Below are 12,104 nucleotides of genomic sequence, written 5' to 3'. Positions count from 1 at the left end.
TTTGGCCCATGTGAGTCCAGCAAGAGTGGAGTTTACCACTATCACATGGCAAGAGTTTTCTGGAGGAACTAGAGAAGGCAATAACTATGACTTGTAGCTTAGATGTCAATGGTGTTGTTACAGTGGATTCTACATTCTGCCCTTTTTTTCCCAGTAAAGTGGGGCTCAGTAGTCTCTGGTTCTCTTTTGATGAGTAAATTTAACAGATGGTTCAGGGTGGATGAGGATGAGATGGACGAGGGTCTGTCCTTCACATTCCTATGAGCACGAGGCATTTAGGATCACAGCTACCCCCAAAAATGCAGTCTTGGGCAAAAAAGCCCAAGAGTAGAACCTGTGTGGACAAAACGTCTTGAAGAGCTAGATTTTTGCAGCAAGGGAAGTAACAGTTCTTTCTGTTTATTAGAAACCAAGCTGCCTTTGAGGCAAGGATTTTCTGGGGAAAGGAAGTAAAGTGAAAATCGGAGGATTGTGTGAGGATGCAGAATACAGAGGGTCAACTCCAAAAAGTGCACAAGGGCTGGTTTTTAGCTGTCAGCGTGTATGGGATGTGTAGATAGTAGCTGTAGATAGCTTTTTTAACATTATACTGCTGCTAGTTTACCTTTATTACTATATGTAAAGTTCAGTGCAGATGTGTGGCCAAAAGGCAATACTGGAAACTTTCAGGCACTTTTCAGATCTAATGGGCGACAAAATACATTTAATGAAATGGCGTGAACACACGACAGTCTGTCAGTTTTGTTGCACAGTTTAATATGCAGTCAACAGGAAAGTACAAATGAATAAATGCTACTTCTCCAAAGCACAGAGGAACTCATTAACCTTTACAGAAGAAGTGAAAATAAGTTTGCTTTCAAAGGCAAGAAGATGTACTCTTATGTCACATAAATACATGGACATACACCAAGAAAGTAAGGGATATTTTACCAATATTAGACATAAACATGAATCAAAATATGCTGGCAATGTTTTATTTAACTGAAAAATTACAAGCAATATGGTTAATACTAATACAGTTCCTGAGGCCAAGATAATCTATCTACATCCTCAGCTGCAGCAGGTATTAAGCCAACAGAGATTGCTGAGGTGAACGTCACTGGATTGTCCTGGCAACCAGCTGCATATGCCAGTCCTGTTACACTGGACTGGTGAGACTCAAAGGGACCAAGTGCTTCCTGCGGAAAGTCCTTGGTACTTTCTTCTGTCATAGCGCTCTTATGTATGCGGTATACATCCATGGCTCTTGGCCCAGTGAGTGTTTTGCTACATGGTTCAGTATGCCAAGAAGATTGCACTCGTCAGGACGTGCTGCATTTTACTTTTGTGCAATGGCTGGGATGGCTGACCAATATTCTGGAATCTTTTAAGGCTATATTGAGGCTTGTAACCTCATTAGGAAGTAGATGATCCAGCAGGATCATACCAGGAATCCAAACACAGACAATGCAACTGCTACTGCCGTTATAATTTACCAATCTGACAAAAACACACTATATTAATGAAAGGCCTGGTTTTCAAGTTGTTCATTGTATCTACATAAGGGTTGCATGCATAGCTATAGAGAAGTTGCTAAGATCGTCTTGTACAGATAAGCTTTAATAACAGTGTGTCTACTTCCCTGATGGAAGCAGTTTAATGCAGACCAGTAGCAAGCAGAGCTTCATTCTCCAGCTATGACCAGTCACCTCTCTTCATCAGCATCCTGGGGGACAACTCAAATTGCCCATGGGTTTCTTCATTTGCTCATTTGGTGGGAGAAAATAAAGCACAAAGATCATGTTTGTTGAGAATTACAGTTGTAATACAAGGCATCTGATTGCAGCCTGATTGCAAAAAGGGTAAAAAAAGAGGAGCAGGAGATCTTTGGCTTTTACACCCTCCCTGTACATACATGACCACACCAGAGAAATTATAAATCTAAATTTTGGTGACCATTTATTACTCTGGGGTCATATGACTGTCTACTGTGAAAGCCTTTCTTGGAAATTTGAAAAATCTATACCATATTCTCCATGTGTGGTAGTTGAGAAGTTTCTATGCATTTCTCTTTCTTTTTAAGGGGACAGACATCCTAGAAAGTTTTAGCTTGTCTTTGGTCGAGTGCAGTGTGATTGAGTGTAATACAGAAAGCACGTAACATAGCCAGTTCTTGCAGCATGCAATTTTGGCAATTACAGGTCTCTTGCTTTCAAGTTCAGACCTGTCCCGTATTGGTGGTTTTTAATGGATCAGCAGCCAGCCTCTCCAGTGTACCCTCGTTGGGTATAGACCCAGATTTGAAAAATGGAATTTGTGAGCGTGTTTAGCATGAGTGATGAAGCTTCCACCTATATAATATAGTACTCTATGAACCTCTGTTTCTTGCTCTTATTTTCATGCAATAATTAAAATCTGAGACCACTGTCTGACTGTGTCTATGAAGAAAGAATACTGCTTTCACAGGGAGGAAAAACGGGAGGACTTTCTGAAAACTAAGGATAGGTTTCCGAGAGGGCTCATCTATCCTTTAAGTATCTATAAATTAGGGTCAAAGTTCAATAGTTCCAGCTCTGGCTGCTGAGCAGGTCCAACAATTTGGCCTTATGTACTACTGGAAGTAAATTAATGTTTCTACTTAGTCAATGTTAACTTCCTCGTGAGCTTTTGAAATGGCTAGTAACATATTTAATGCTGATACTACTGAAAAATGTGTGGGATCAAGTAAAGCTTTTTGAACTCTAAGCACTTGACTTCTTTATAGTAATTAATCTTTATAGAAATTACTTTTTTTCTCAGCCATGAATGTGTATGTCAGTTCCATTCAACTGTAGCACCACACTGTCTTTTGAAAGGATGTTGCCCCAGGGTAGAGACTTGCAGAGTACAGAGTTTCTAAATATCATTAGCCTCAAGCTTTAGCTTACCAGTTCTGCAAAAAATTTAGTCAGCCATTGCGTTCTACATCTCTGGCGCTTACTAGCTATAAAGTGGCATTTTGTATATTTTCCTGTGTATTCTTCTTCCTGTCACTAAACACACTGTCTTTTGAAAGGATGTTGCCCCAGGGTAGAGACTTGCAGAGTACAGAGTTTCTAAATATCATTAGCCTCAAGCTTTAGCTTACCAGTTCTGCAAAAAATTTAGTCAGCCATTGCGTTCTACATCTCTGGCGCTTACTAGCTATAAAGTGGCATTTTGTATATTTTCCTGTGTATTCTTCTTCCTGTCACTAAACAAGTCCACAGAATTTTTTAATTAAAGGTGTATATTGGAAATGACACATGTAAGGCAGCTTTTTAGGTTAAAGTACCTCTCTAAATTTCTAAATACAGATATCAACTAAATTTATAAAAACAGATATATTGATTGTAATCTTTCACAGCGATTACAGATATCTATTACCTTCCAAAAAGTATCTAATTTTACTAATTTTTATTACAAAAGAAACATTTCTAAAAATCTATGTCTTATTATTTACCACTGTATATGGAGTTTGTTAGGCAAGTAAATCTACCTTGTATTTAAAAGTTCTTTTTGTTTGAAGGTGTTTGTTTTTGTGTATTTAGTGACAAAGAACTGGATTCTTTACTAATAGCAGTTAATAATTGTTTTATGAAAATAGTTTTCTTCTGTAACTACTTTTAATTTTAACGAATGTTGTACAGTTTTAGCTGCCTCCTGCTGTGAGATGTCAGGCCTTGTGGATAAATTTGTTGATTTGCATATAATCTTAAGTAATAATCTGGCAAGTAAACAATAACAAAAAAGGCTAAGTAAACAATAACTGCACAATATATGTAGCCTAATTTATGCGTATCACAATTCTTTGTTTTCTATTACTGCTAGTGTTCTGGCAACCTGTAAAAACTAACATCTTGGAGTCTGCTGTCTTCTGTATTCTTCAAGGAACGTGGGCTTCACACATTTTTCCATATTGTTTCATCATGTTAGAAGCAGATGGCACGTAAATCTCTACATCTACCAAGTTCTTTTGCTTTCTCATAAGACTGCCAGAAGGAAACTAAAGGTGATTGTCATTATACCCATTGACCGGTATGAAATAATATGGACTCTAAGCAGAAATTCCTAGGTTGCCTGGACTGTGTTTTATGAGGAATTATTTCATTACAGGTACATAAATAAGTGATGTGAGGTAGAAGCCTGTTGTAAAACATAGTCACTTTTTGCAGGTTAATTTTAGAACTGCTGGTAGGGAAAATGGTTAGTCTTTGTAACAGGACATGTAGTCAAATGGTTTTGTCCATTTTATGACAGATTCTTGTACATTACATTCTAGGGAATAGTTTATTTCTTTCTTTCTTAAAGGGAGAGTAGGTAGGGAAGATGAAAACAAAGGTGCCAACACTTTCTACTCTGGTTGATACTCAACTGTATGTACTTCCTCTTGGTAGATCTATGAAGGATGCAAGATGCTCAGACTTGAGTATAGTATATTAATCTGACCACAGGAAATGAAAAACTTAAAACAAAAGGACATTCAGATTTGTTGAGGCATGTCAAGAACCAGTTCTGTAAACTAAGCAGGAATAATTTTCAGCAACTGCTAATGAAAGCATGTGATTTTTTTTTTATGATTTTAGCTTTAAGAAAGTTAAGCATGTCAGGAAATTATGTGAGGTAGAAGCCTGTTGTAAAACATAGTCACTTTTTGCAGGTTAATTTTAGAACTGCTGGTAGGGAAAATGGTTAGTCTTTGTAACAGGACATGTAGTCAAATGGTTTTGTCCATTTTATGACAGATTCTTGTACATTACATTCTAGGGAATAGTTTATTTCTTTCTTTCTTAAAGGGAGAGTAGGTAGGGAAGATGAAAACAAAGGTGCCAACACTTTCTACTCTGGTTGATACTCAACTGTATGTACTTCCTCTTGGTAGATCTATGAAGGATGCAAGATGCTCAGACTTGAGTATAGTATATTAATCTGACCACAGGAAATGAAAAACTTAAAACAAAAGGACATTCAGATTTGTTGAGGCATGTCAAGAACCAGTTCTGTAAACTAAGCAGGAATAATTTTCAGCAACTGCTAATGAAAGCATTGATTTTTTTTTTTATGATTTTAGCTTTAAGAAAGTTAAGCATGTACAGGAAATTAAGAGGGAGCATGAAGAAATTGAATTGGTATGTTCAGAGTTTAAGATTTTGTGTTATCATGGTGAATAAGGTGGTGGTGACTGATCTGCAGCAATTTTGTCATAAGCTGGTGGAGCATCAGGTACCTATGGTAAGGAAAATGGGTGTGAAAGATTGAAAAAACAACTGAGGTGCAAAAATGACAGTAAAGATGCAGTGAGCTATTTACGTTCATATCAGATATGGTACTACAGCTTAAAATAGTTGAACTCATTCATTATGTCTTTATTTTTTTAAGGTTTTTGGTAGTGTGTTTTTTGGTTTTGCATAAGATTAAATTAATTTTGTTTGTATCATTCATCCAAAGAGAAAATTTTCAGTGTTATAAGGACAGGAATTTTAAAGAAAAGGAAAATTTTTTTTATATTGAGAATTCAGACTAATATTGAAACTTTTCTTTAAGAGTCTTGATGCAGGTACATTGTCTTATTTCCAATGTTAACAATTTGGGCAGCTTATTTAAAATTGGTTGTAAATTAGCCTTTTTCCTATTCTAAAACTATTTAAACACACCCATAACTTGACATATATATTTATCAATTAACTTATTTTAACTTTTTTAAAATAATACGTTTGAATGTTCATCTTTCCATAATGATTAGAGGAGCTACAACCTTGAAGTTCTATAACGTTCCCTGTATAGTATATATACTATATCCTTGTCAGGGTATAGTATACCAGACACAGTCATTTGTTGTTTGTCAGAATGGTGGAACATCTATTAGGGAGAATTTTGTTTATTCAGTATATTTCAGCATTCAGGTATTACATCATTCTAATAGATTGCATAATGATCATGCAACTTAAGAATAAAGGTAGGTGAAAGAAGAGAATTTTTTAAAAGAAGCATTCTTAATAGTAGATTTTAAAAACCCTTTTCACAGTAAAAATTGTGCAAAATACTACTTTTTAAGTTAATGGAGAGGTATTGAAGACCCAATCTAGAGAGCACACCCCAAGAAAGAAATCATCAAGTGACTGTTTACCATGATTGTCTCACCGTGTCTTACTATGTTGTAAGTAAATGAAACCTTGAGTTGCAACTTACCACAGAATTAAAGTTTCTGTACCCCTGCAGAGCCATTTTGCAGTCCAGTATTGTTCCCTCACGTACCACAGTTCGTATTGTGCCCACACTAGAGCTTTTGCTCTGTGACAGATCATAAAGAAATATGGGGAAGATGAAAGGAAGAAGAGAATGTGAAGTTGGAGCAAATTATGCATCATTTAATATTTGACAGCACATTTACAGTATGTATTAGAATCTGGGATTAGGGCCAGACACGATGCCAGCAAGTAAGAGAGGTAATTACCTATCACTTTTTGCTGTCTCTGCTGAGACATACTCTCTCTCCTGTATCACCCAATTACATTGACAGAAAAATGAGGATCACATTTTTTAGGTCCAGTACTGCTGCAGGAACTGACACCTTCTCACGTACCTGAATGCCTCCTCTTTTTTATCCCACCCATTCCTTTCTTTAATGTCCAACCTTTTTTTTTCCCATTTTTCCACCATTTCTTTTGTATGCATTCTGTACCAGTTCTCCCCTAGCCAAAAAGCCTAACAAAAATTTGATTTTCAAAACCAGAAAGCAGCAATCTGCAATGAGAAGGAATTAAAAAAGAGATTGTGCTTTTTACCGTGATGTGCAAAGCAGGCATGAAAGAATTCTGGTTTTCTTTTTGAAGTTTTTTTTGAGTATTACCTTCGTTTTTGCAACATTTCATTATGAAAGCTCAGGTTTTATGTATGCTGCCAGTTGATAAATGTATTGGATAGATCACTGGAAAGGTAACAGGACAAAAATATTGGAAACAGCAAGGAAATGGATTTGCTGACTTAGATGAGAGGTATGTTTTCTAATTCCAAATGGTCACATCTTTTTCGAAATATTAGGATAACTAAAAGATATTTTACTGTAAAACATACAATCGGCTAAAGCTTTCACTTTAAAGTGAAAGTCTCTCCTTTCATAGGAGAGCAGAATTTCAAAGATAGTTTTGAGACTTCTAACAACAGATGTTATGAGAAGGATTGTACCTTTTTTTTCATCATTTTTAAGAAGAGACAAAGTAGAATTTTTTAGAAGTAGTGTTTAGAAAGCAAACCTCAAACCTGCCCTGCTTTTTGTAAATCTTAGAACTGCAATTCAACTTTTATACAAATAAATCATGCATCACCCATACATGAACATAATATTTACTTAGTTACTTGTAACAGTTATTTTTCTTCTCTGCTTCCTAGATTTACTCTAATCATATCTGTCCTTATTTAGGGGTAAGTCTTATGAATAGTGAATATGTTCTTTTTATTTAAATGACAATACACATCTTAGTTTTGCATAAATATTAAATATAATGCTTCCTAGAGATCAGTTTTTCCACTGATGTGTTGTGCAAAGTTGGGCAACCGGCTTCATCTCCCTATGCTTCTGCTTCCTCTTACCCCTTCGCCTGACTTGCAAGTTCTTCAGGGCAAGGTGTGTTTCATATTGTGTGGTTTTAACTGTGTATATGTCAGTGTATAAACTGCCTGAGATAATGATGTCCTATTACAGATTCAGTGTTCTTTGCATTAATGTAATGCAAATAATGATAATATGTTGTCAAAATAATAGCATGCTAGAAAGTCAGCTGCCATGCTTACCCGCAGACTTTTATAGCCACTACGTCTTTTGTAATACCAGCAGCCAAAGATAAGTAAAATTGCCAGCACCAAAATGAAGAGTCCAATACCCAGAGCTCTGTTGGGAAAGCAAAAGAAAATAATTAACACCAGAACTAGATGCATCCTTCTGGGAGCAAGAATGATTAGAGCAAAAGTTTGTGTCAGTATCCTTTTATCACAGGAAGGCATGGAGCAGAATTTACCTCAGAAAAAAGACAAAGTATCAGTAACTTCAGCCAGTCTCTGTAGATTAAGCAGTTAGCTAAATTCTCTGCCAAGTTCTTATGCCTTTTAAAAATGAGAAATATATTGTTTCAAAGTTAATAATCTACCAGTGACTACTGCTTCTAAAAAAATCCCTGCCTGTAAATCCAGCAAACAGCATTGCAATATTGGAAGAGAATGTGAAATAAATCAAATGCCACACCTGCAGAGACACAGCTCATGTTTATTTGTTAAATTTCTCTAGGCAACAAGTATTGAGAAATGTATCCTAATTGCATCATATTGCAACAACTGCTGGTGATAGAAGGATTTTTTTGGATACATAAAACACCTCACAACCTCAAAACCCGAGTAAGAAACTTTGAGTTTATGAATAAGAGCTCTATAATTCTTTAGCTCTTGTTCCGTGACATACTAGGCACAGTATGGGTGTCACTGGGTCATTTTAGGGAACATAGGTTTTGCAAACTGTGCTGTAAGACATCCTTCCCACTGCTTACTGGGAACTTGGGAGAAGTAGCACAGTTCCACTATCTGTCAGAAAGCAAGCTGACAGAGCAATTGCAAGTTTCCTAGTCACAAAAACCCTTCCTCCTGTGCTAATACTCTCCCTGTTAAGACATACAGAATTCACTCTGAATTTTTTTGTTCTTTGCCTGTTCAGGAACAGAAGAGCCTGCAAAATGCTTAAAGGGAAAAGAGGACAGGAAAAAAAATGACCACAAGTCAGGATAAACCCATTTTAACATACTTTTATATACCTTCTATCCAGTTGCCCTGCAGTAATTACCACCAGGCTTTTCCATTGGGACTGAGGAGTGGGGTATGTGACTTATCAGAGACCTTTTATATCTATTTGCTATCATTTTCACTGCCTCAGAGTCTCGTGAAGGAGTGTTTCCTTCTGACCTAAGAAACCTAAAGGAAGATGCAAGCAGATTCATGTGGCAGATCAGGCTTTTTGTCTGAACTGCCTGGGTGCTGCTTGAAGCATGAAGCCCCTTGGAGCCAAAGGGATTTTCTTTTTCACAAGTACCTGAATCTTGCAAGTTGCTCCTGCCCCTTCAAGACTTTGTGTTGGCTGGAGTTCTGTTTATCCCAAGAACACAGCTCACGGCATTCCCTTGCTTCCTGGTGCAGCCATCTTCAAAGTTACGAGATGGCTCCACTGGTTTTGTTACTGTCCTCAGCACAGTTAAAACTTGGAGAGACTACTTCTCCAAGCAACTGCTGCCTTTTCTGCATTTTGAGACTGCTTTCTGCTGTTCATGTGCTCCATAGTTTTAGCTATCCATTAGCCTGTATCCCCCACAGAATGCATGTATGTCATTTCTGGAGTTGGTGATTTTAGCTCTGTATTTGCCATCTAACTCGTTCCCTACCTATTCAGAGGCTAGTATGAAAAGTGTGTATGCAATTTCTTGCAATTCCAGTTAAAGTTGAAGCTGTGATATTAGTAATCCGTGCTTATATCTTGAATGCTCCTTCTGGTACTGGAAGGAGAGAGTCACTTTTCCCTCATGTATCTAGAAAAACTGTTTACGATTGCAGCCACTGGAATTCACGGCAGTTAGAGGTGAGCATGCTTAGTGTCAAGTGCTGAGACATGACTAGCCAGCTTTCTCTTTTGGAGAACTGAACTGCTGTGGAAGGACTATGAGAGTGCCTTCCCCTTTGTTTATTCTCTCTGCCCAGGGATGAACATGGAGAAACAAGTATCTTGCAGTATGTGTGTGTGTGGGACAAGTCACCAAGTTTGGGGGCCAGTAAACCAGAACCAGAAGCACATTCCACATACAGATATCCCAAGTACATTGGAAATACTTGTCTAAAGTAATAACACATCACCAGTGGGATAGTGTCTCTAGTAATCCAAGACCCAACGTTTTATTGTAAGCCAAAACTCACGAAGTATTAGCTTGGATTAGTTCTGCTTAAGTGGAGTCTCACCCAGAAATAATTTACTGAGAGTCACATTTGTATGGCATTGATGTCTCCATCTGCTTTTTGATGGTATTTTACCATTTCTCCGGGGTTTTCACTTATATTATTATTTAGGGTGAGACAATGTCCCTTTGAGGTTCTGAAGAGAGGTATGTGGATCTGGAGATAAAACTTAGTGTAAAGATCACCTTGCAACAGCCTCAAAAGAAAATTTGAAATAAGCCTCAGTAAACCTAGTAATTTTATTATAAAGGTTAATGACTTGTGATCATATAATTAAACTCTAGATTCTTGAATTCTGCAATTCTGATTTTTCTTAACCGTTGAGGGCTCTTTATTATTCTGCAATGACAAACATTAGAGACAACTACAGGATAGCTAAAATGCCCTCCACCTATATACAATGGTGACTTTTTCTGATACTATTTTGTACATTTCTTGCAATGTAAATTTTTTTCATCAGCTTACATTCCAACATAGGTTTTGCTTTATGCTTACTCTTCTGCTGCAAGATAGCTGTGTCCTTTCCCTCTGAAAAAGTTGCCATCTGGATGGTGGTTTCTTCTGGGCATTTTGTGAGCTTGGTCCTGCTCAAACCTACAGGATAGAAATAGAGTGCCTCAGTGCAATAAATAATTTGTTATCTCTAAAGCATAATATTATCAACTTTTTTGTTTTAACAAGAGCATTTTAGGGAGGCAGGACAATCTGATGTCTTCAGAATCGAGTAGATCCACATACATATGCAACTGTCCCAATTTAAGGCAAAATCCAAAACTGTAACTATAGTCTACATTTGAATAGCTCCACTGACATCAAGGTATTTGCACCTGAGTGCAACGAAGAAGAATTTGACATGGTGTCTTTAGGTACTACGTGATGGCAGACTTCTGAAGTAAAATCTCTCAGGAATGTAGAAAGAAAGGCAATTTACCTGGACAAGAAAAACTATTCAGAAGAAGAAAAACTAATATTGTCTTTACAAGTAGTTGTTTCTTTATTTCTGTTATTCCCTGTAAACGCTTAAGGGCCAGGTTTTCAATCAGCATAAACTCTCAGAGATCTGTTGATTTTCAGATGGTTGTACTAATTTATATCTGCTGACAAACTATACTTAGACATGCAGGGAATTTATATTATAATCTTAATTTCCAGTCTTAAGGGAATAATCATGCAGCTAAAAGTAGTCTGAGCAGTTAAAAATCCAATTGATCAAATATAGTGAAGAAGAAATCCACAAGTAATCATGTTTCTGCCATTTAAACAGCACAACAGCAGATCCTACTTGATAGTATCCAGCTAATCTACCTACCTTACACAGGTAAAGTATAAAACCCAATGACTTTACTGAAGAGAATTCTAGCCAAGGAAACAAAACATTTTCAGAGTTCACTTAGAGACAGTCAAGCCTCTTCTAAGGCATAATTTTGAGTAGAAATTTTGAGCAAAATTTTGGGTAGAATAAAAAAATACAAATCTTACCTCCTTCAGACCTGTATTCTGTCTGTTAACTGTAAAGCATGTACAGCTTTCTTTTCCTTGACTTAGCCTGGTTTTTTTCTTCTTTGATCTGTCCTCTTATGACTATCACGAGTTTAAATTCCTTTCAGTACAGCTTCTGAATGCATTAATTAGCATGAAAGAGGCAAAGAGACAACTTTTCATTTTCTTCTTACAGTCTGCATCCTTCCCTCCTAATAAGCAGCTCAAAAATCTGTTATTTTTTCATTTATTACATACCCTCTGAGAAATGGCTCAACACCATTTTACCTGCCTAATCAGTACAAGCTCCTAGCGTGGGCAGACTACTTCTGAAGTCAAACATGTCTTGATTTACAGCTGATTATTTTGTGACAGGGGGCTGGTGTAAACAGAGTTTTCGCATTTGTTTAACTATAGCTTTATTTATGCACACTTTTTGCACCACCGTAACACTGTGGAAACTAGTGTAGTTGGAGCAAAACTCATAGATGGATGCTGTTAGACCGTGACACAAGTGTCTTAGTACAAGTGTCACATACAGTTTAATTCTGTACTGGTAAGTAAATGCTGCAACAAAAAGAGAGTCTGTCCCATGAGCTGCAGAACTAACGAAGACTGGTTTCCTATGGATTTGTGTGAATGGC

General features: G+C 37.0%; 1 protein-coding gene across 1 annotated transcript; it reads right to left on the bottom strand.

Annotated features, from left to right (window-relative positions):
• Positions 1–5,155: 5,155 nt before the first annotated feature.
• Positions 5,156–10,550, bottom strand: MLANA (melan-A). The gene is made up of 4 exons (XM_009274265.1): positions 10,477–10,550; positions 7,789–7,885; positions 6,187–6,288; positions 5,156–5,224 (listed from the first exon to the last, which is right to left on the bottom strand). The coding sequence occupies exons 1-4, from the start codon at positions 10,548–10,550 to the stop codon at positions 5,156–5,158; spliced, it is 342 nt and encodes a 113-aa protein (XP_009272540.1).
• Positions 10,551–12,104: the final 1,554 nt, after the last annotated feature.

This window comes from Aptenodytes forsteri, unplaced genomic scaffold (genome assembly GCF_000699145.1).
Source record: "Aptenodytes forsteri isolate BGI_AS27 unplaced genomic scaffold, ASM69914v1 Scaffold46, whole genome shotgun sequence".
Classification (NCBI taxonomy): domain Eukaryota; kingdom Metazoa; phylum Chordata; class Aves; order Sphenisciformes; family Spheniscidae; genus Aptenodytes; species Aptenodytes forsteri.
This window is presented reverse-complemented; position numbering and strand designations above follow the sequence as displayed.